This window comes from Mirounga angustirostris, unplaced genomic scaffold (assembly GCF_029215605.1).
Source record: "Mirounga angustirostris isolate CCGP_5_RB_7025 unplaced genomic scaffold, mMirAng1.0.hap1 SCAF_12, whole genome shotgun sequence".
Lineage (NCBI taxonomy): Eukaryota > Metazoa > Chordata > Mammalia > Carnivora > Phocidae > Mirounga > Mirounga angustirostris.
Window position 1 is genome coordinate 2,041,379 of NW_026991720.1, and position 24,271 is coordinate 2,065,649.

A 24,271-nucleotide genomic window follows, 5' to 3' on the forward strand; every position below is an offset into this window, starting at 1 on the left:
TCAGCTGGCTCCTTCGCTCTCCCACACCCATCCTTTTCATATGGGGTACAGTGATGGAAAACTGGTAAGCCAAAAAGTAAACACAAAAGCTAGAAAATGGGTTGAAAGAGAGGGTAGAAACCGAGGTTATTTATTTCTGAAACTCTCACATTTTGGTGACCCTGTGAGGCCCCAAAGAGACACTCCGGTAAAACTGTAGCACAGTGGGAGCTTTATTTTTAAATGAAAAAATTTTAACCTGCAGTCCAGGGGATGTGAAGAACTTAAGCTTTATCCATTCCTTTATCTGAAGAGATTATTTAAGTAAGTGTCACGAAATGGCCAAACCAAAGTTGTTTTGAATTTGATCTTCTTCCAATTTTATGAATTTTATGATTTAACTAGAAAAGAAAATCTAGAAGTATTTTACTGCCTGGGTTGGAAAGCCAGTTTATGTTGAATGGGGTTTTTAGCAGCATCTCAAACATTTGTAAGAAGCCTACAAATGAGGGGGGTCTTTGGGCTTCACTGCCTTTGCAGGCCTCCCTGAGCCCAGTGAATCACTGGTGGGCACATACTATTAGAGAATCAAGGATCTTGACCTACCTTTTCTTCAAAGAATTTTCGCCTCAACTTGGCATCTGTGGGAGGTACCTTTCGCCTCAGGTCTTGGTACCACTTCCTGACCACGTATCCCCTCCAGCAGGCTTGGATCCTAGAACACAGATGTTTGAAATGACTCACTCGGAATGGCCTTAACAGGTATTTCAAAACAGGGTGAGGCCCTGGGGAGGCAGTGGCCAAGGAGGGAGGCAAAATCCCTCCTTCCTTTAAAATGAGTCAGCACCTGCGCTGCCACAGAGTGTCCGCGGGCGAGGGGACCCTTCCTACCTTGTCGCGCACTTTATTTTGAATAGCCGGGCTCCGTCGTGAATCACTCTGGTTTGATACTGGCTCTTTCTGCAGAGAGGGCAGGTTTTTTTATTTGCGAACTTTTCAAAAGCCTGGAGGCATGCCTGAAGAAAAACATTTCACTTAAAATTTTATAAGCAATTACTTATAAATAACATTTTTACTTCTAATGTAATTATAGTGTTCTTTTCTCTCTTAATTATGAGACGGTCCAATTTAGATTATAAAGGGAAGAAGTTTCATCAGTTAACACCTTCCTCATGAAACTTGTTCCAAAAATGAAATTTTACAAGAACCTGCAGGCAGATACATCATAAACTTGTGGAAACCGCTTGTGTCAAGGTAGATGGTCCCAGTGCAGAAGGCTACCGTGCAGTCAAGTCGTAGGAGGCCAGCTGTCACTCACTTTGATGAGCATTACTAACAGCACTGTGTTGTACAAACAGTTGTGTGGTTCTTTTGTCACATAAAATTCGTGATCTCCAAAACAGGATGAATTGTACCGTAGCCTCAAGTCAGATTTCTAACCAAGTGGTGATTATGGATAAAATGAGTGGTTCTTCTTAGGAGACTTTAAGTGAGTAAGAGCTATGAGGCTGACGCGCTGCGCACTTTGGGCGGGCGGGGGGACGTGGTCACTCACTCTGTGAAACACGTGTGAGCATGTGAGCAGCACCTGTGCACGGGAAGACAAAGAGGTTTGAAGTTTAAATTCGTGTCAGAAGAACAGCAGCATAAATGCGTTAATTAAAAGAAAATTCTGAATGCTTAAAAGGCTGTGTTGTTTCTTTGAAAAGTTAAAAAAGCAGATTAATAACCTTGATACTTCTAATGTTTAAGTTGAGCACAGCACATGTATATAATTCAACAAGAAAAACTAAGTTAACAACAATCTGAAACATCAAACACATGATGTTTGCTAGTAAGCCATTAAAATTAGCGTATATTTACAACTTGTGAAATAGCTTTATTTCCTGGGTAGATGAGAAAGGATGCAAGCTGGAGTGGGGAGGGGAGGGCCCAGCCCACACTGGGGATGTGGGGGAAGGAGGGGCAGGGGGTAGGGCTTTGTTCAACTGAGCTGCACTCCTCAATTGCTTGCATCACACTTATTAACTGCGACATGCGTAAATTGAAACAGAGAGTTTCAGAAATAAATGCTGGAGACATAGGAATCACCTTTTCTTTCTTAAATGTGGGGAAAGTATGCTCACAAGAAAATGTCACCTCTCGGTGACCCAAAGTCCCCACCACACAGTGATACTCTGGGCTGTAGGAAGAGGAGGAAGGTGGGTGGCTCTTCTGGAAGGAGAGCCAGGGGATGATAGCAGGACACTAGCACGAGGGAGCTACAAGCATGGAGGGAGCCTGGTGAGGGGCCAAGCTTCTCTCCAGTGTGTGGGACCAAGAGAAGGGAGGGCAGGCAGGACTCCCTGGGACGACTGAAGTCTCAGACACTTGGGCCACCTGATCTTGGTAACATTTTCCCATTTTTAATGTGACCCCCCCCCCCCCGCCCCACTCTACTCTTTCCTTCTTAAATAGGACAGACAAATGGAAGAAGTATTGCAATAAACAGAACTCACAAAGTTATAAAACCTTGACTTGAAACTTACTGCCAATAAGCCTAAACTGGAAAACCTCAGTAATATGGGTCCTTTTAAATTATCACCATTTAATCTAATAGCAGGCTTTTGTGTGCTCAAGTCCCCATTCTTTTTATTTCTTCAAATTTTTATTTAAATTCTATTTAGTGAACATACAGTGCAATGTTGGTTTCAGGAGTAGAATTCAGTGATTCATCACTTACATACAACACCCAGTGCTCATCACAAGAGCCCTCCTTAATACTCATCACTCATGTAGCCCATCCCCCACCCTCCTCCATCCAGCAACCCTCAGTGTGTTCTCTGTCTTGAACAGTCTCTTAATGGTTTGTTTCCCATTGTCTGTTCTAGTTCTGTAAAAAATGCTGGTGGTATTTTGATAGGGATTGCATTAAATGTGTAGATTGCTTTGGGTGGCACAGACATTTTATTTGTTCTTCCAATCCATGAGTATGCAATGCTTTCCTATTTCTTTGTGTCTTCCTCAATTTCTTTCATAAGTGTGCTATAGTTTTCAGAGTACAAATCATTTACCTTTTCGGTTAGGTTTATTCCTAGGTATCTTATGGTTTTTGGTGTAACTATAAATGGGATCAATTCCTTGATTTCTTTTCCTGTTGCTTCGGTATTGGTGTATAGAAATGCAATGATTTCTGTTTGTTGATTTCATATCCTGTGACTTTGCTGAATTCATGTATTAGTTCTAGCATTTTTTTTGGTGGAGTCTTTTGGGTTTTCTATATGGAGTATCATGTTGTGTCCAAATCCTTGATGATTTGGATGCCTTTTATTTCTTTTCATTATCTGATTGCTGAGGCTAAGACTTCCAGTACTGTGTTAAATAGCAGTGGTGAGAGTGAACATCCTTGTCTTATTCCTGACCGTAGAGGAAAAGCTCTCAATTTTCCCCATTGAGGATGATATTAGCTGTGGGTCTTTTGTTTATGACCTTTATGATGTTGAGGTATGTTCTATCTGTCCCTATTTTGTTGAGGGTTTTTATCAAGAATTGATGCTGTATTTTGTCAAATGCTCTTTCTGCATCTACTGAGAGTATCATATGGTTCCTATCCTTTCTTTTATTAATGTAGTGATCATGTTGAATGATTTGCCTATATAGAACCAGCCCTGAAGCCCAGGAATAAATACCACTTGATTGTGGTGGAATAATCCTTTTAATGTACTATTGGATCTGATTTGCTGGTATCTTGTTGAGAATTTTTGCATCCATGTTCATCAGGGATATTGGCCTGTAATTCTCCTTTTTTAGTGGGGTCTTTGATTTTAGAATCAAGGTAATGCTGGCCTCATAGAATGAGTTTGGAAGTTTTCCTTCCATTTCTATTTTTTGGAACAATTTGAGAAGAACAGGTATTAATTCCTCTTTAAATGTTTGGTAGAATTCCCCTGGGAAGCCATCTGGCCCTGGACTTTTGTTTGTTGGGAGATTTTTGACTATTGATTCAATTATTTGCTGGTTATGAGTCTGTTTAAATTTTCTGTTTCTTCCTGTTTCAGTTTTGGTAGTTTGTAGGTTTCTAGGGATTTGTTCGTTTCTTTCAGATTGCCCAGTTTTTTGGCATATAATTTTTCATAATATTCTCTTAGGATTATTTGTATTTCTGTGGTGTTGGTTGTGATCTCTCCTCTTTCACTCATGATTTTGTTTATTTGGGACCTTTCTCTTTCTTTTTGATAAATCTGGCTGGGTGGGGGTTAGTTTTATTAATTCTTTCAAAAACCAGCTCTTAGTTTCATTGACCTGCTGATTGTTTATTTCTAAATCATTTATTTCTGCTCTGATCTTTATTTTTTCCCTTCTTCTGCTGGTTATAGGCTTTATTTGCTGTTCCTTTTTTAGCTCCTTTAGGTGTAGGGTTAGGTTGTGTATTTGAGATTTTTCTTCTTTTTTTTTTTTTATTTAAATTTTACTTAGTTTACAGTGCTATATTCAGTGATTTATCATTACATACAACACCCAGTGCTCATCACAAAAAGTGCCCTCCTTAATACCCTTCATCCATCTATCCCATCCCCCTACTCACCTCCCTCCATCATCCCTCAGTTTGTTCTCTGTTGTTAAGAATCTCTTATGGTTTATTTCCCTCTCTCCCTTACTCCCCTTCCCATATGTTCATCTGTTTTCTTTCTTAAAGTCCACATATAAGTGAGATCATATGGTATTTGTCTTTCTCTGACTTACTCACTAGCATAATACATTCTAGCTCCATCCACGTCATTGTGAATGGCAAGATTTCATTCTTTTTGTTAACTGAGTAATATTCTGTGTGTGTGTGTGTGTGTGTGTGTGTACATTTTCTTTATCCATTCATCAGTTGATGGGCATTTGGGCTCTCTCCATCGTTTGGCTATTGTTGATAATGCTGCTATAAACATTGGGGTGCATGTACCCCTTCAAATCTGTATTTTTGTATCCTTCGGATAAATACCTAGTAGTGCAATTGTTGGGTCATAGGGTAGTTCTATTTTTAACTCTTCTGAGGAACCTCCATACTGTTTTCCAGAGTGGCTGCACCAGTTTGCATTCCCACCAACAGGGCAAGAGGGTTCCCCTTTCTCCACATCATCTCTAACACCTGTTGTTTCTTATGTTAATTTTAGCCAGTCTGACAGGTGTGAGGTGGTATCTCATTGTGGTTTTGATTTGTTTCCCTGATGCTGAGTGATGCGGAGCATTTTTTCATGTGTCTGTTGGCCATTTGTATGTCTTCTTTGGAGAAATGTCTGTTCATGTCTTCTGCCCATTTCTTGACTGGATTATTTGGTTTTTGGGTGTTAAGTTTGCTAAGTTCTTCATAGATTTTGGATACTTAACCCTTTATCCCATATATTGTTTGCAAATATCTTCTCCCATTCTGTAGGCTTTTAGTTTTGTTGATTTTTCCTTCACTGTGTAGAAAGAAGCTTTTTATCTTGATAAAGTGCCAATAATTCTTGCTTCTTGAGGTAGACCTGTATTGCAATATACCTCCCTCTTAGGACTGCCTTTGCTGTATCCAAAGGTTTTGGACTGTAGTGTTTTCATTTTCATTTGCTTCTATGTACTTTTTAAATTTCTTTAATTTCCTGGTTAATTCATTCATTCTTCAGTGGGATGTTCTTTAGCCTCCATGTATTTGTGGTCTTTCCAAATTTTTTCTTGTGGTTGACTTCAAGTTTCATAGTGTTGTGGTCTGAAAATATGCATGGTATGATCTCGATCTTTTTGTACTTGTTGAGGGCTGATTTGTGACCTAGTATGTGATCTATTCTGGAGAATGTTCCATGTGCACTTGAAAAGAATATGTATTCTGCTGCTTTATGATGAAATGTTCTGAATATATCTTTTAAGTCCATCTGATCTAGTGTGTCACTCAAAGCCATTGTTTCCTTGTGGTTTTTCTGCTTAGATGATCTGTCCCTTGCTGTAAGTGGGGTGTTAAAGTTGCCTACTATTATATTATTATCAATGAGTTTCTTTGTGTTTATTATTATTATTATTATTATTTTCGAGAGAGTGTGTACGAGTGGGGCAGAGAGGGGCAGAGGGAGAGGGAGAGAGAGAATCCTAAGCAGGTTTGGCGTGGAGCCTGACATGGGACTCGATCTCACGATCCTGAGATCATGACCTGAACTGAAATCAAGAGTCGGATGCCTAACCAACTGAGCCACGCAGGTGCCCCTCTTTATGTTTATTATTATCTGATTTATATATTTGGGTGCTCCTAAGTTGGGGGCATAAATATTTACCATTGTTAGATCTTGATGGGTAGACCCCTTAATTATGATATAATGCTCTTCTTCATCTCTTGTTATGGTCTTCGTTTTAAAATTTAGTTTGTCTGGGGTGGCTTAGTCAGTGAAACATCTGCCTTTGGTTCATGATCTCAGGGTCCTGGGATTGAGCCCCAAGTCAGGCTCCCTGCTCAGCAAGGAGTCTGCTTTTCCCTCTCCCCCTGGCCCCTCATCCCCTTGCTTGTGCACACACGCTCTCTCTGTCTCAAATAAATAAATAAGTGAATGAATGATTGAATGAATAAATAAATACATTACTTTGTCTGATATAAGTATGGCTACTCTGGTTTTCTTTTGATATCCATTAGCATGATAGATGATTCTCTATCCCCTCACTTTTAAACTGCAGGTCTAAAATGAGTCTCTTATAGGCAGCATATAGATGGATCTTGTTTTTTTTTATCCGTTCTGATACCCTGTAGCTTTTGATTGGAGTATTTAGTCCATTTACAATTCAGAGTGATTATTGAAAGATAGGAATTTATTGCCATTGTGTTACCTGTAGAGTTGGTGTTTCTGGTGACATTCTCTGGTCTTTTTTCCCCCCACTCAAAGAGTCCCCCTTAATATTTCTTGCAGGGCTGGTCAAGTGGTCACGAATTCCTTTAGTTTTTGTTCGGGAAATTCTTTGTCTCTCCTTCCATTTTGAATGAGAGCCTTGCTGGATAGAGTATCTTGGCTGCATATTTTTCCCATTCAGCATGTTGAGTATTTTTTTCCACTCCTTTCTGGCCTGCCAAGTTTCTGTGGACAGATGTGCTGCGAACCTGATCTGTTGTCCCTTACAGGTTAAGGACTTTTTCCCCCTTGCTGCCTTCAGGATTGTTTCCTTGTCTGTGTATTTTGTGATTTTGACTATGATATGCCTTGGTGATGGCCGGCTTTTGTTGAATTTGATGGGAGTTCTCTGTGCTTCTTGGATTTTGATGTCTGTGTCCTTCCCCAGATTAGGGAAGTTTTCATCTATAATTTGTTCAAATAAACCTTCTGCCCCTTTATCTCTCTTCATCGTTCTGGGTCTCCTATAATATGAATGTTTTTGCATTTTAATAAGTCTCTAAGTTCCTTAAGTCTACCCTGGTGATCCATTACCTTTCTTTTCAGCTTATTTTCCATAATTTTATCTCCTATATCACTGATTTGTTCCTCTACTTCATCCATCCTCATTTTATGGCATCCATTTGGGTTTACCTCTCAGTTATAGCATTTTACATTTCATCCTGACTAGATTTTAGTTCTTTCTCTCTGCAGTAAGGGATTCTCTAGAGTCTTCTATGCTTTTTTCAAGCCCAACTAGTATCCTTGTAATTGTTGTTTTAAATTAGAGTTTAGACATCTTACTTATATCTGTATTGAATAAATCCCTGGCCGTACTATCAACAATAGCCAAACTACGGGAAGAGCCCAAAATATCCATTGACTGATGAATGGATAAAGAAGATGTGGTATATATACACGAAGGAATATTACTCAGCCATCAAAAAGAATGAAGTCTTGCCATTCGCCATGACATGGATGGAGTTAGAATGTATTACACAAAGTGAAAAAAGTCAGAGAAAGACAAATACCATATGATTTCACTCATATGTGGAATTTAAGAAACAATACAGGTGAACATATGGGAGGGGGAAGGATAAAAAGAGAGAGGGAAACAAACCACAAGAGACTTTTAAAGATAGAGCACAAAGTGAGGGTTGATGGAGGGATGTGGGTGGGGGATGGGCTAAATGGGTGATGGGCATTAAGGGGGGCTCTTGTCATACTGAACACTGGGTGTTATATGTAAGTGATGAATCACTGAATTCTACTCCTGAAACCAGTATTTCACTGTATGTTAACTAACCAGAATTTAAATAAAAATTCGAAGAAAAAAATCACTGGCCATCAGTTCTACCTCCTGTTCTTTCTTTTGGGGCGAATTCCTCCATCTTACCATTTTGTGCAGAAAAAAAGAAAAACACAACTAGATCCTGCGTGTGTTTGGGTCTACTTGTTAAAAGAAGCTAGACCTAAGAAAAAAGAAAATCTATCTATATATAAAATATATACATAAAAATTAAAAAGATAATAAAGAATCGAAAAATAAGAGAAAAAATAAAAAGGAAGCTAAATCCTATTTTCCTTAGAGCTTTAGTAAGCTTTGCAGCCCGCTGTGGTCAGTAGACTTGCTCCCTGCGAGATGTTTGCGCGGGCCTTCTGGGCGAGGGGCTTGTCGCGCTCTTCTCAGGGGGAAGGCGCCCGTGGAAAGGCACCCGCGGGGCGCCGGGGCCGGGGCTTCACGTACGCAGCGCTGGTCGCCACCGGGTGGCGCGGTCTTGCTCCCTGGGTGGGACGCACACGGGGCGCCCTGCTCTCTAGCCCCGGAGCTTGCAGTTCCTGGCTCCCCCCCACTCCTCGGGGAGCCTCACAGAAGGGCCGTCAGTCGCCCCTCCTGTGTTCCCTGCTCCCCTCAGATCCCTGCCTTCGCCCCGCCTGGGTCTGAGCTTTTTTATCCCAGGCGGACTGGGTTTTACAGCTCCGCAAATTTTAGGGACCCACACTGTTCCTCGGGGGAGGGCCCCGCTTGCTTTTGCCGTTTGCCTGGACCACGGAGCCGTGCGGAGTCAGAGAGCTGGCGCCCAGGCGCCGCGCCGGCGGGCGAGCCCAGCGCCTGCGCCTGGAAGGGCGAAGCGCGTCGACGCCCCCGTTCCTCTTGCACCCAGGCCTGATCTCGGACGGCCCTCTCCAGCCCTGGGCCCGCCCTGCTCACCACCGAGCACGTTCCAGCCAGGCGTGACCCCGGCGGCGGCAGACTCCCAAAACTCGGGATTTTGCGCTCTGCTGTGCGGAATGCCTTGCCGTAGCCTCGTGAACAGGGCTCCCTCCCCGCCGCAGGACCCACAGTTGTCTCTCCCAGACCAACCCTCTGCACCTCCTACCCTCCAAAAGGCGGTTGCCCTTCTGCCTACAGACTTGTGGTTTTGTTCCCTCAGTCCTCACATTAATTTCTTGGGTGTTCGGAATGATTTGATAATTATCTAGCTGTGTTGGAGGGACAGGGTAATCTTAGGGTCCCCTCCTCTTCCTCCATCTTAACCCCTCATGCATTATAGAATACTCTTTGAATGTTTTATCAACAGATACTTGATGATCTGTATTGAATAACACTGCCCTTCCATATATTTAAAATATTATACTTTTAAATGTCCATAAATGTTTGTTATTGGAAAGCATTCTCTGAGATAAAAATAAATGATTAAGTGGTGGTAAATACACTAAAAATGTCCTAGAAGTTGGGATTAGACTCCAGCTGACCTTGAGAACACTTCCTGAGTCATCCTGCTGCGGATCAACTGATTTATTTCCTCATCTGTTAAATGGGTATAATGCGTCCGTCAGCGATGCACAAGAATAACGGAAGTCCTCTGAAATAATTAAATGCTGGGGAAATGCCAACTACTGTGTTTAACGAAGGAAAAACCTAAACACGAGGACAGTAACTAAAAATGCAAAATAAACACAAGCATCTATATCTATTAACCAAACAAAAATAAGAATTTAGTGAGAAATTTATAAAAAACAGAAGGGAAGAAATGGTGGGCATGATGCATCCTGATTCCCCTGCTGCCCCACTTAAGATAGTCAGTGTAAGTTTTCATTCTTCATACAACAGGCTAAATATTTATAGCATAATTAAAGAAGAGGTTGCTGGGGCCAGAAAGACTCCTTGTGGTTCTATTAACTCTTGCTACACTAAAATACTAAATTATCCTAGGTGATAATTCTGTGGTTTAAGGGCTAAATTTTTTCTAAGATACCCAGCTTTCATATGCATAAGATTAGGTCTTGATAGAGAACTGGAATACAATAAGTGTGTTTAAAATAACTTGTGAATTCAAATTAGTGAAGAACAAACGTTTTATGACTGTGAACTAACTTGTTAATGATGAAACTCATTAAAACAAATTAAGTTTGAGAGTTAAGTGCCAGGTAGCAAGTAAAGCCCGAGGTTCCCAGGCTATGAATTTTAGGCCTGCTTTGACTCTATTTGCTGTATTTTTCCAGCAAATGTCCAAGTGCTTGCTCTGTAGGAAGCACAATGCTGCACACGTGGGAAACTGTTGTACAGTGGCCACTAGCTTAGAACAAAACGCAAAATTCTAGCGGTGGAAGCATCCCTAACCGCCACAAGATTACAGTAGATTAGACATAGTACAGAAAAACCTATGACCCAGATTGACTGCATGTCATCAACCTTATGTGATAAAGTTTCATGATTAAAGATTATTAAAAGATTTTACTTAAGGATTCTTATATAAATTCTTTGGAGATATTCAACCCTAGTTTTTCTTTTCTTTTATGATTTCAATTCATAAAACACTTAAAATTTCCATTTGCTTTCATTCTTCCTGCACTGGGCTCCTCCTAGCAGGTCTCCAGTCACTCCTCAGCTATTTCCAGCCAGTGGAATGGGAGCATTCCTTTTGTATGAACTTTGTACTTGAGAATATCATTCAGTAAATAAACAAAACTGTTTAATGAGGGTGTTTAGCTCTTTCTCACACACACACTTTAATTAATGGAAAAGAAACTATAAAAGTATTTGAGGTCACATAGGCGGAAGAAACTAGAAAAACAAAGCCTGGGATCTTAGGCCCCAGCTCGGTCTAGTCCCCAAGCCTGCTTATCTGATCTTCAGGCTACACACCTGGGGGCGAAGTTCAAATTCTTCTTTGCATATTGGGCATGGCTGCACAGAGTCCCCTTGCAGGACGGATCTTTGTTTCACATTTTCCCATTCATCTGAGGATAGTGGTGGTGGGGGAGGTTCAAACAAGCCCAGCTTCTGTGCTAAAGTTAAAACAATATGAAATAGAAGTTGCAATATATTTAGGATATAGTACTCATATATAGTTTAATGACATTATTTTGTAAACAAATTTGAAAGCAAAACATACCACGTACTTCCACCATATGTGGAATACTGCTCTTCCATGGTGCATAGAAGTCAATGGTAATAATACCTTCCATTTGTGTTTTATGCTTTTATTTATGAAGAATTGCCTTCCCCTATTTCATGTTCACGATATTCTCTATAGTAGGCAGGACTGCTATCCAATTTTCAGGAAGAAAAGTTGAAGAATACTAGGTTTTCACATGTATTGGCCAAAGGTTCTTACTTTTCACCTAATTTATCTTTCAGTCTTCAGTGTTGTCTTCTTCCAGTTTAGCTCTTTTTCTTTCTTTCTTTCTTTTTTTTTTTTTTTGCCACCAGTGACCTTCGCAGAACGCGTATCAATCAGGTTCTTCCCTTGCTAAAAATTCTTAGGACTTATAATTATCATCAGGATCAATTCCTTACCTCAGCAATATTTGAGAGCCCACCATGTGTCCCTGGGGATCAAACATGGAGCTCACGTCCCTGTGGGAGCTGCTGCAGCTGGGGCACAGTGCTGGCAGGGGCTTGAGCACCAGGGTCCACCCCCATACCACCTCCAAATGAGGGAATGGGTAAAGTGCCACTCTGTGGGCTTTCTTTGGATAGAAAGTGAAGTGTTACGTGTACAAAACAAGAACAGGAAGCTGTACCAGGAACATTAAAAAAAAAAAGAGTACAAAAAAGAGCTCTTAAAAATCAAAAATCTTATAGTAGAAATGTGAAAGTCAACTCAAAGACTGGAAGAGGAAGTTACAGTAATCCCATAGAAAGTAGGAAGATGAGATAAAGCAGGAGACTGAAGATAAGAAAACTAAAGGACCAGTCTAGGAGGCCTGACATCTGAAAGACAGACATTCCATAAAGAAAACAGAAAATCAAGAGTAAAGATCTTAAAATAGCCTAAAACATTTCCTAGAAGAGGATGTGAGTTTCTAGTTTGAGAGGCCCCAGGAGGGCCCAGAACAAAGGATTCACACCCAAATCCCGCCACTATGAGACGTCACAGGTGTAGGCACAAAAAGCAGATCTCAAAGTTTTGTGAGAGAGACAGAAAGAGAGACAAGTCTCAAAAAGGGTCAGGAGTCAGAAATACATCAGACTTACCTCCAACAACACAGACATGAGAAGGCAAACCTTTCAAAATTCTGAGGAAGACTCCCATATGGAAATTCTTCATTAGCAAACAACGGACCATAAGAGAATAAAGACATCTTTGTGTCTCTAAGCTTGTACATTGGTCTCTTGTGCACTCTTTCCCCGGAAGCTGCTGGAGGAGCAACTTCACCCCAGTGAGGGTATACACTAAGAAGGAGAAGCTGTGCCATCAGAGAGAGGGTCCAGTGCAAGAGAACCAAAGGGAATCGGCCCACAGGTGATGCCGAGAAGACATCCCAGGCTGACGGCTCTGCACCAGCCCCACAGAAGAACTGGTGCATATGGGAGCAGAGTAATGGAAGGTTTCAGAAGGAATGTCTCCACAAAGATAAAATCAGAAGATCACCACTGTATTTTAGTGGATGGAAAGAATATACTTCTGAGATTTGGGGGTATGAATTTTGGGTCTTTTCCTGCCAGTTATTAAGACATATTACAAAACTATTTTGAATTAAAACAGTAAAATCCTGACATAGTAACAGATCATACCCCAAATCATACATCCTGACTCTCTCTTTCTCCCTCTCTTGTATGAGCATGGAAAACTTGGCAAAGGCAAAAGATAGGTAGATAGTGGTTTGACGGAAGAATCTAATGTAAGTTTTTATATCAACTGATTTTGCCAATGCTGTATGCAAATTTAGATGAGGTCTAAATGTGAAAGGCAAAAATGTAAAGGTAAATAAAGAAAATGTGGGAAAATCTTTGTGATCTTAGAATGGCTAAGGATTTCTTAAATCACCCAAAGCATAAACAATAAAGAGAAAAACTGATGGATTTAACAGTAATCAGAATGAACATTTTATTCAATATAAAATAACATAAAATTAAAAGATGGTGCCAGACTGAGAAATCTTCTCAGTGGCTACATCAATTAATATGTAGAGTACATAAAAAACTCGAGAAAATCAGCAAGAAGAGACCCAAGTGCAATATGATGTATAGATAATAATGAAGAGCATATGGTTCAACACATATTGGTAACTAATATATATAATAGTAAAAAATTTCTTTTTTATAAAGAGCTACCGGAAGAATAATTCATTTACTCTCCTTTTTAACCCTACTTATTTTCCAAATTGGGAAGTCCTTCCTGATGTCTAATTTAAACCTTTCCTGCTAAACTTACTATGATGATCTAGTTGATCATCTCCATAAATTATATATGTACAAGATATTCACTACCTGACTGTATAACATCATTCCAAGCCTCTGCATATTCTTGAGCTGTGCCATTTCCTAGAATACAAGTATCACTGTCTGCAGTAATGAAGTAATGAGTGTCCCCTGGCCTTTCTGTAGCAGCAGGCTCCCCCTGTACCGTGCAGCTGAGTCCGCAGGCTTCCCCGCGCCTCCTCCATCCAGCACACTTGCGCGAGGGCACAACGCCCCCAGACAAACCTAGTTTCCATGCCCAGCATCATTTAAAAATCTTTTCTATTTCTAAATTTACAGTTTAAAATAATGTGGGACTTGCAAAAGGTTGTAAAGCCAGTATAAAGAATCCTCATGTGCCTTTTACCCAGTTTTCCCAAATGTTAATTTTTTCATAACCCTAGTTCAATGATCAAAGCGAGAAATTAACGTTGATCGAACACTGCCAATTAATCTGTATTCCTTACTGGGTTTCGTTCTTGTGTCACTGAAGTCCTTTTTTTGGACCAGTTACACTTAACACTCAGTTGTCATGTCCCCTTCGTGTCTTATTATCTGGGACAGCTTCTCTCTCTTCATTTGCTTTTCTTGACACTTTTGAAAAGTACTGGCCAGGAAGTGTGTAGACTGTCCGTCAATTTGGGTGGGTCTGATGTTTCCTCGTGATTAAATTCAGAGATGCATTTTGGCAAGAATACCCTGGAGGGGATGCTGCGCCTTTCTCAGAGCATGGGATGGGGGCCATGTCGGCGTGTACCCCTTTGGTGATGGCACTGGGGTCGCGTGGTCAGGGTGCTGCTGGCCCAGTGTCATCAACAGGGGGCGGCTGGGCTTCCTGCTTCCCTCTGTGGTGTGTGGGCACGCTGTGAGGCCGTGTCCACACCGTGCGTCTCAGCATCCACCGATGCTTGTTCTTACTGTGCTGTTGGCCGTATGGTGATTTTCTATTTCTGGCCCCTGTCTATATATTTATTAGTTGTCATTCTACTGTAAGAAAGAGCTTTTTCTTTTCCATTACTGACTGACTGGTTGATTTCCGCCCATGTGGATTAGTGGATATTGATTGTATTCTACTATTTTTATTTATTCTATGTAGTACTATCTTTGTTTTCTTGCTCGTATTATCCTCATCATCATTTTTAAACTTTAGTACATACATTCTTTCTGTAAGATTATAAATTAGAATCATTTCTGGTCCAGAAAAAATTATACTATGAATCTCAATTAGATTCCTTAGCTCTAATAAGCCAAAAAATGAATGACAAGATTAACTTACCTAAAGTTAATGGTGGTGGTTTTGGATCAAGAACATATTCTTTTTCTGGATCTTCCACTTTAGGGCCTTGTATAGTTTTTTTAAGTCCAGTATCTATTACTGCTTTTGTATTTCTTTTTAGAGATTTGGATCTGTTCTCTTTCTTTTGTACCTTTGTCTTAGAATGATCTGCTATTGAAAGATTTCGAAGTTGAAGATCATGTAAAATGTGATCTTGTAAAGCAACTGCAGTGACTGCTAAGTTATCTTTTTTAGATGAATGACCCTAAAAAGTAGGAAAAAAACCTTATCTATGGAACATTATGTAATGTATCATTTGGAAGAAAACTTAGGCTTTAATACTCAATCCGGGTGGCATACTAGATCAAATCTAATAGTGAAGAATGCTTGGCCCACGTTACATAAGTGCGGGAAAGCCCAGTCTCATCATTTATGCTGGTGACATAGTACTATCTTTTCATTTAATTACTGAGGTCTTAAATATAATATGAATTAATTCATTATGACCTATAAAAGCTGTGCATGCCTGAACACATTCTGTTTCACTACAATTAAATTAGACTCTAGGCAAAATCTTGCTTCTGTAATATGAAAGGGAATCTTGCATTTAAGTATGTGCTTTTTTGGAGAAAACAACGCGGACCAAAACTGCTGGGCACGTATGACGTGCTTGCAGTCGGTACTGTGGCAGATAGTTCCTCATTGGAGCGAGATGTGCAACCATATTTTTATGCTTTCAAACAGCTGGATTAAATTATAGTCATGAGTAAAACAGTGTTTTATTTTTAAAAAATCTTAAATTTAAATTCAATTAATTAGCACATAATGTATTATTAGTTTCAGAGGCAGAGGTCAGTGATTCATCAGTCTTATAGAATACCCAGTGCTCGTTACATCATGTGCCTCCTTAATGTCCATCACCCAGTTACCCTACCCCCCTCCCCACCAGCAAACCTGTTTATTTATTACGATTAAGAGTCTCTTACGGTTTGTCTCCCTCTCTGATTTCGTCTTGTTTTATTTTTCCATCCCTTCCCCTTTGATCCTGTTTTGTTTCTTAAATTCCATATATGAGTGAAATCATATGATAACTGACTTTCTCTGATTGACTCATTTCGCTTAGCATAATCCCCTCCAGTTCCATCCACGTCATTGCAGATGGCAAGATTTCATTTAAAACTGTATTTGTTTTAAAACAAGATTCTGTACCTTGTTTTTTGACATGCTGAGTCAGGCAAACTTGCTACTTGGGTATATCAAGTTATATCATCATATCACATTCCTTTAATTCTTCCACTGTAAAAACATAATCAACAGAAAGTCAAAGTTAGAGTGTATGTAAACATCTCTTATAAAGTCTAGAGGGAAGGTATGTTTGAGAGTCTGATATGGGAATGCCTGCCAGAGCACAGCACTAAGCTACGCACTGTGATTCTGGCGGGATTCAAGCCAGTCATGACTGATGGGGCCCTGCCCTCAAATCTCCAGCTGGCTGGAGGGAGCATATGAATTTGAATGAGAACAGTCCATCACTCAATATAATATTATACATAAGTACAACAAAATTTGAGACTGAAAAGATCAGAGAATAGTAAGTGAAATACCTCTTTTTTTTTTTTTTAAGGTTTTATTTATTTGAGAGAGAGAGCGTGCACAGAGGGAGAGAGAAGCAGACTCCTTGCTGAGCAAGGAGCCCAATGCAAGACTCCATCCCAGGACCCTGAGATCATGACCTGAGTCGAAGGCAGACGCTGAACCGACTGAGCCACCCGGGCAGACCAGTAAGTGAAATACCTCTTAAAGAGAGAACATTTAAACCGGGATTTGCAGGACAGAGAAGAGGGAAGTGAACAAACCACACTACAGTTACCAGAGGACAAAGGCACTCAGGAACTCGGCATACGGTTATTATTTAGGAGGGAAGGGGAGCAATGAATATACTGGGATGCACGGGGCGTACTGGCTGCCTGCAGTCTGTCCAGAACATAGAGGGACAGAATGTCAGGGGCAAGCCTGGCTTCCAGTCTTGGTCCAGCTATGTGCTGGGCGACATGCTGTCTGACTTCCAGCTGCCTCACCTTGAAACAGGTGTAATTACGTTCCTTGCAGGGTTACGTTTATGAGATCACCTTTGTAAAGTATCCGAATGGGCCCTTTCATGCAGAAGATACTCTGTAAATGGTTATTTTGCTTCACTTCCATTTGAAACTGGTGGAAGAATCTGAATTGATCCTTCCAGTTTTTAGGCAAGGGCACAGTTTCTGAAGACAGGGTCCAAAATACACAGAATGGGGAGAAACGGTAAGTTATTAATCTAGGAAACGGGGCCTAATTTTAAGACTAGAAAGGAATTAATCCACAATATGTATCTAAGGATCAACACCTGCCTTGAACTAGTGCTGGAAGGTGGAAGTGGGGATGTGGAAACAGCTGTGAGGTCTCCAGGGCTCCGTGACGGCGAAGCTGCTTTGGGAAACTAGATGTAGTGCTTGCTTCCACTTCTGGCCCAAGGTGCACGAAAGAAGCTCCTGTCCAGTGTGTCGTCAGGACCGTGTAGACTGCAGAAACGGGCCAAGGTATTTAAAATGCCGAAGATCCCTTCCAGAACCTTCTACCTTCAGAACGCCTATCCCCTGGCAGAACAGAGCTTACATCACGCTGAACACGCCTTACGGCCTGCAGTTCTCCCTGGCGTGTCTCCCTGCGGGCTTTCGAAGACGCGGCCCCTTCTGCGTCCCACAGCGTCTTTACGGTTCAGCGCTGGGCCCCAGGTCCAGAGCTTGACGCCTTCACGGCACGTAACTGGTCTGCAGCAGTGGCGGGTCCGACGAGCCAACGGCAGCGGGACGTCCCTGCTTGCTTAACTGCGCCACCACCAGCTGGTGGCAAGGCTGACCAGCCCGGCGGCCGCCCCGTCGCAGTGGCCGTGCGCTAACGAGGGGCGCGCACGGCGCGGCGGGCCCGCGGCCGGCTGTCGCGGCTCCCGGCTCCCTGTCGGGACGTGCGGACGAGCGGGCCCCGAGCGGGCAGCGCTCCCGGGGTCCGACGCGTCCCGACACCCCTACCTTCGGGCGCGGCTCCCTTCCGGGGACGCGTGGCGTCCCCGCGCCCAGACACCGTCCCCACTCGGGGCCCTCCCGAGAGCGGTCACGATGAAGCCCGCCGAGCCGGGGACCGACGACCCGGGCCGCCCGGCGGGGTCCCCGCGGCCCCTCCCGCCCCGCTCGCTCAGGCTCCCCTGGGCCCGGCCCCGGCCCCCAAGCCCCGGCCTCCGCGCCGCCCGCCGTGGCGCAGCCGCCCGGCGCGCATGCCCAACGGCCCGGCCCCGCCCCGCGCGAGGCGCCAGGCTCGGGGCCATACCGCGCATGCCCGGCGGCTCTGCCCGGCGCGCTCGGCGGACCTGTCCGTCGCCGGCTCGGCGCGTCCACCGCGCGCACGCTCGCCGGCCCCGCCCCGCGCACGCCCGGCGCGCGCACGCTCGCCACGTGCTCGTCGGCGCCCTGGCTGGACGGACGCCCCTGGGCTGTGGGCGCCCGGGGTTTGGGCGCGTTGGACGCGCTCCCAGCCGTGTTGGCTCAGATGTCAGTCCCGTGCGCCCGTTGCACGTGTCGGTGCCTGAGGCGTGCGCACCTGTCGCTCGGCGACGCCCGGTCCGTTCCTGGCTCGTGTCGCTCCGCCCTCGCGTGGCCCTCCGGCGCCCGCCCTGCGGGGCGGCCCCTGCCCGCAGGTGCGCTGCCGCAGCCGCTGTCGTTTCGGGTTGCTCCCCCGCGCTCTTCGTGCTCTCCTGCCTCCCTGGGTGCCGGGCCCTTTTGGATGAGATGCCAGTCGCGAGTTTCATATTCCCGGGTGCTGGATTTTTCATGCTCCTCGGAGTGACTTTGAGCCTCGGGGGGGGGGGGGCTCGACCTTCTCGAGCGCCACGGGGCCCCGCGACCCGAGCGGACTGTTGGGCCCTTGCAGGGGAGCTCGCGTGAGCTCCGACAGGCGCTCTGTGCCCCACACGCCGCGGCCCGCACACCGGCGCGGCCGAGACCCCGGCCTTCCTCCGGGGCCTCGCCGCTGCCCTGGGGGCCTCCGGCCGTTCCTAACCAACTGAGCCACCCAGGCGCCCCTCCTACTTTTTTTTTAAGATTTTGTTTATTTATTTGGGGGAGAGAATGAGATGCCTCCTGCAGTTCTTAGTTCTGCCTGCAGATCCACTGTTGGCCCTGTTCTGCTTGTGGCCCGGAAACTCCGGGCTCACTTGGCTTCCCTTTGCTTAAGGATGAGAGTCACGTGTCCCAGAACCATTGTCGCATACGTTTTGTCTGATCTCTTGGTTGGTTGAGGTAAGAGCTTAAATCTGGTTCCGAAAGCTCCGTCATGGCCGGAAGCAGAGATCAGAAGTTCCTCTTTTTGTTTTAAATGACGGGGACTCAATTGTGTTAAACTTTGGACTTTTATTGAAATGAAGTTCAGCTGAAAGTATGTAGAAAACGTACAAAATGCAAACAGTCCCTTCCTTTTTTTTTTTTACTTCTCTGAAAGCAGGTCTAAAGAAGTTACCAACTAAACTGATCAGAAACTGGTCATTGGTCACTAAAAGACCTAGAAGTTACAATGTTTGGCATGGCTTCGGAATAAAGAGTATTCTACTGTGAAACAAGGTAATTTGAAGCTCCACTTCAAATAATTATTTTCTTAGTAGAATTCAATTTTCTAGGCGGCCGCTCCTGTTTGGAAGTTTTTAAAAAAACACTAAAAACAAGCTAATTTTTTTTGATCAGCCAAATTAAATTCATAATTAAGTTAATTTTAAGTTATTTAAGCTTTTCCAACAAATACTGTAATCTTGATTTATGTTTCAGTGGTGATGGGTCTAGAGCACAAGTAGGGGTCTCTCTGTGATGCTGAGTTTTGTATTCCGTGACTGAGTGTTAGGACGGTGCGGAGGGCAGGGTGGGGAAGCTTTGGGTTTAGATAGGTGGACCCGAGTTCAGACCTAGACTGACTTTTTAGGGGTCTGGATTTGGCAAGTTACTTCGTTTTCTGAAACTATGGGTCCCTTCTACACAAGGGGGACATTTGCTACTTCTCTGGTCAGCATCTGCCAGCACTTCAGCAACAGCCCTGGGGATTCGTCAGTCCCAGGATGGAACATATGACCAGCCTGAGCTAGTCAGAGAATCAGTGTCCTGGCCACAGTGACGTAGCTGGCATGGGTCTATGACCTAGCTGGGCCAGTCAGGTGGACTCAGTATTTTTGTGGGAGCAACTGGAAAATTCTTTTAATTCTTCCTACTGATGTAGAAACAAGAGGAGACATGAAACTGCAGCTGGGACAGCTCTCGTGTCACCCATACGTGAAAGCAGGCGCTGGGGGGCCATCCCATGAACCAAGAGGATCACACAGGAAGCCACACAGACTGAGACGGGGTCCAAGCCCTGGCAACATAGGTGACGCCGCGAAGCCAGCCCTCCTCAGTGATTTTACTTACCTGAGTGAATAGGTTTCCTGTATGCTTCAGCCAGCTTGGGTCTGGTGTTCTGTTACTTGTAGCAGGAATCATTTGGACGATAAGCGGGTGTACTGTTAAGCACCCTAATCGTGTGGTTAGATTAGAAACCGTCTCACGTGATGTAGTGCTTAGTATGGTGCCTGCTACTCTCCGTATCCGTTTTAAGGTATCTTTCCTGAACTCCATGAAGTTCTAAGAAAAATCCCCATTAAAAACTGCCCCCCTCCATCCGAGTGTTTAAAATACCACAACAGTTTTACTACCGGCATGTTTTCTACCCAAAAGAACTTGGTCTTTCTTGTTAGCTACACAGAATATTTCTCTGCAGGCTTTTGCGTGGAAATTTAACCTTGTAATTATGACCTTGTAATTCTTGACAAAATCATAGCTGACGTGGTTGGTGTTTAAAGAAGATGCCCATCGGCGTAGTCTCCGCTAGACACCTACATGGATCAGAATGGTTCTATTGGTTCAACATCCTCCTCTCCTATTTAATATCTGAGTGCTCTCACATTTCTTCTTTGTAATCCACAAAATACTCTTAATCCTGTCTGATGCATATTCTATTCCTGCCTCTTAACCCAGTCCTTGACACTGAAAATAAATGTAAGGAGCAGAAGTCCACGGCACAGAGTCCATCTTCTTCCTTAATATAGCCTTCAAGTTTAATTGTCACTGCAAACACACTTCCTTCAATTTATTTCTTAGTCTTTGGTATTGTCTTTAATTTTCTACCAACACTTCTAGATTTATTACTGATTTCTGTTCATAAACTTTCTTCCATCCCAGTGCTTCCTTCCCCCCCCCCCCCTCAAATAACTCAAGTTCTTTTCTGTATTTTGTGACACATGAGGTCTAGCAATTTGGGGGGAATCTGCCATCTTTCCTCATCCCACAGCAGTGGTCACTGTAGAGACTCAGGCATTCTGGTAAGAGTTCCTAAAATATTTTCTTTCCTAGAGATTATACTAGATTTTGTTTCATTTTTAATAAAGAAAGAAAAAGAGCTTAGGATGAGTTATTTTACCTCCTGTGGCAAAATGCATACATATGTTTTTTTTTTTTAATATGTAACAAAAGGTATGATGATACATTATTCCTGTTCACATTACAATAGTGGTAAAGTAACACTGATGAAAATATCTTGTGCACCGGAGAAATGAGGAGGAATCATCTTATTTCAGTTCTTGGTCTATAAAGTCATGGGTATAACAAAGGAGCTCTGTTAAAAACTTGTTTTCTGAATAGAAAATGAGCAAATTCATTCTTTATTGTTGAATCCAGTGTAGCTAGAAACAATTTATCACTTTGGTAAAGAACAGTGTCCTGTTATGATCTAAAAACTGACATGATAAAGATATTCATGCTAAAAATGCTGAGATCACCATGTACCAGACACTTAAAAAATCTTGTCAAAAGCAATTAGTACATATTCATTGTATCAAAGGAGTTTGATTGGGTAATGTGAACCCATTTCAGACATTTGTGATTTTTCTGACCTAACTGAAAGTTCTAGGAGGTGTGTAAAAGCAGTACAAATGCAGGTTACTAGCACAGTCTCTATAATAACCCGGAACATCAGTGCACGCTGGTTGCCAAACACTGCAGCTAAAGCACAGTTTCTCTAAACTTGAATTGGTTTATGCACTGGTATGTTTCATAGAGAGGGAGCTGTTTCCTGATTAAATCAAGGTAAATTTTTTTAATTGATAGTTTTTATTTAAAAACATTCACTGGCAAATTAAGCAGATAGTACAGAGAATTCCCAATCCATAAGGTCAACATTTCCCTAATACCACAACCAGATAAAGATATAAGATTACAAACCAATATCCTCATGAACATAGATCCAAATTCCTTAATAAAATATTGCAAATAGAATTCAACAATGTATAAAAAGAATTATGTACGTGACCAAGTGGGACTTATCCTAGATATACAAGACTTATTTAACATTCAGAAATCAATTAATGTAACCCATAACATCAACAGGCTAAGGAAGAAAGTTCACATGACCATATCAATAGATGCAGAAAAGTATTTGAGAAAATTCAATACTCATTCTCAATAAAAACTCTCAGCACATAAGAAATAGAGGGGGAACTCCTTCAACTTAGAATACTACAAAAACACTACAGTTTACATCATGCTTAATGGTGAAGCTCTAGATGCTTTACCCCTCTGGCAAGGCAAGAATGTCCGTTTTCACCACCTATTCAACCTCATATCAAAAGTCCTAGCTAATGCAATATGACAAGAAAAGGAAATAAAAGTATGTACTAAAAAGATTGGGAAGGAAGAAATAAAGCAATCTTTGTTGACAGATAACACGATTATGTAGAAAATCCCAAAGAATTGGCAAAAAACCCACAAAAACACTTAGAACTAATAAACAATTATAGCAACGTTCCAGGATACAAAAGCCAACCACTTTCCTATAGATCAGCAATGATCAAGTGGGATTTGGAATTAAAAGCAGAATACCATTTATATAAGCACCAAAAAATAAAATACTTAGGTATAACTCTAATAAAATACGTACAAGATCTGTATGAGGAAAACCACAAAGCTGATGGGAGAAATCAAAGAGGATCTAAGTAAATGAAGAGATGTTCCATGTCCCTGAAGAGGAAGACTCACACTCCCTGTGTGTAAGATGGTGGTTCTTCCCAGCTTTATCTATGGGTTCAGCACAACCAGCAAGTTATTTTATGGAGATTATCAAACTGATTCTATAGTTTATTTGTCCTTTGTTTCTTAAAAAAAAAAAAATCTTCCCCTCTTTTCCTGCCTTCTGTGATTTTAACTGAGCAGTTATATGATTTAATTTTCTCTTCTTTCTTAGTATATCAGTTATACTTTTTTAATTTTTATTTTTAAAAAATATTTTATTTTTAAGCGATCTTTACACCCAACATGGGGCTTGAACTCAACAACCCCAGGTTCAAGAGTTGCATACTCTACCGACTGAGCCAGCCAGGTACCCCAATTATACTTCTTTTAAAAATTATTTTAGTGATTGAGAGTTTACCATATACATTTACAACTAACCTGGATCCAATTTCAAATAACACAGTACTACTTCGTGGGTAGTGCGGGGACCTTATAAAAATATTCCTGGGGAGGGGGGTGGGGGGATGGGTTAGCCTGGTGATGGGTATTAAAGAGGGCATGTACTGCATGGGGCACTGGGTGTTATACGCAAACAATGAATCATGGAACACTACATCAAAAACTAATGATGTAATGTATTAACATAACATAATAAAAAATATTCCTAATCTCTGCCTCCCATCCCTTATAATATTGCTGTCATTCGTTTCACTTATCCATAAGCCTTAATCACTCAATATATTGCTTCTTTTTATTATATTGAACAAGAATTTCATTCATTTAGCATGTTTCAAGGTCCATCCATGTTGTGTGTATCGGTACCTCAGTCTTTTTACAGCTGAATAATGTTCTGTTGTATGCATATCCCACAGTTTGTTTGCGCATTCATCTGCTGATAGACATTTGTGTATATACCTGGGAGTGAAATTGCCGGGTCATATGGTAATTCTATGTGAACGGCCAAACTGTTTTTTTAGTGTTTGCACCATTTTATGTTCCCTCCAGCAATGTATGAGGGTTCCAGTTTCTTCACATCCTCTCCAATATTGGTGTTTTCCAGTTTTTTGTTTTTTTTTTTTCATTATAGCCATCCTACTAGAGTGGTTTTGATTTGCATTTCCCTGATGATTAATGATGTTGAGCATCTTTCAATGTGGTTTTTGACCATTTGTATATCTTCTTTGGAGAGATGTTTATTCAAGTCCTTTGTCCATTTTTTAATTGGCTTATTGGTCTTTTTGTTGTTGAGTTTTAGGAGTTCTTTGTATATTCTGGATATAGAACCTTTATCATATATGTGATTTTGCAAATATTTTCTCTCATTCTGTGGGATGTCTTTTCACTCTCTTGATAGTCTTCTTTG

The 24,271-nt window shown here is 42.2% G+C and overlaps 1 protein-coding gene and 2 long non-coding RNA genes across 10 annotated transcripts in view; 2 read left to right on the top strand and 1 right to left on the bottom strand.

Moving 5' to 3' along the window:
* The window catches only part of LOC129045459 (uncharacterized), a 39,648-nt gene extending 23,105 nt beyond the window's left edge, over positions 1–16,543 (top strand). Inside the window, exon 3 of the long non-coding RNA XR_008505210.2 lies at positions 16,422–16,543. This is a non-coding gene — a long non-coding RNA (uncharacterized LOC129045459). The remainder of the gene's footprint in view (positions 1–16,421) is intronic.
* RNF32 (ring finger protein 32) overlaps positions 1–18,111 on the bottom strand; it is a 45,376-nt gene extending 27,265 nt beyond the window's left edge. For 3 of the 8 annotated variants that reach the window (XM_045863976.3, XM_045863984.3, XM_064575667.1), the window contains exons 1-7: positions 17,185–18,109; positions 16,007–16,093; positions 14,798–15,062; positions 10,981–11,123; positions 1,535–1,567; positions 871–995; positions 586–694 (exon numbers count right to left, since the gene is read on the bottom strand). In XM_045863976.3, coding sequence (XP_045719932.1) covers positions 586–694; positions 871–995; positions 1,535–1,567; positions 10,981–11,123; positions 14,798–15,062; positions 16,007–16,021 — 690 coding nt within the window. In that variant the 5' untranslated portion in view covers positions 16,022–16,093; positions 17,185–18,109. Of the gene's footprint in view, positions 1–585; positions 695–870; positions 996–1,534; positions 1,568–10,980; positions 11,124–11,230; positions 11,380–14,797; positions 15,063–16,006; positions 16,094–17,184 lie in introns of those variants that run through there. The other 5 variants (XM_045863978.3, XM_045863980.3, XM_045863979.3 and 2 more) reach the window with 5 other exon arrangements.
* Positions 18,112–18,271: 160 nt separating this feature from the next.
* Positions 18,272–21,228, top strand: LOC123835139 (uncharacterized). The gene is made up of 3 exons (XR_006788655.3): positions 18,272–18,524; positions 19,328–19,443; positions 20,087–21,228. It is a non-coding gene; the product is annotated as an uncharacterized LOC123835139 (long non-coding RNA).
* The last annotated feature ends 3,043 nt before the right edge of the window (positions 21,229–24,271 follow it).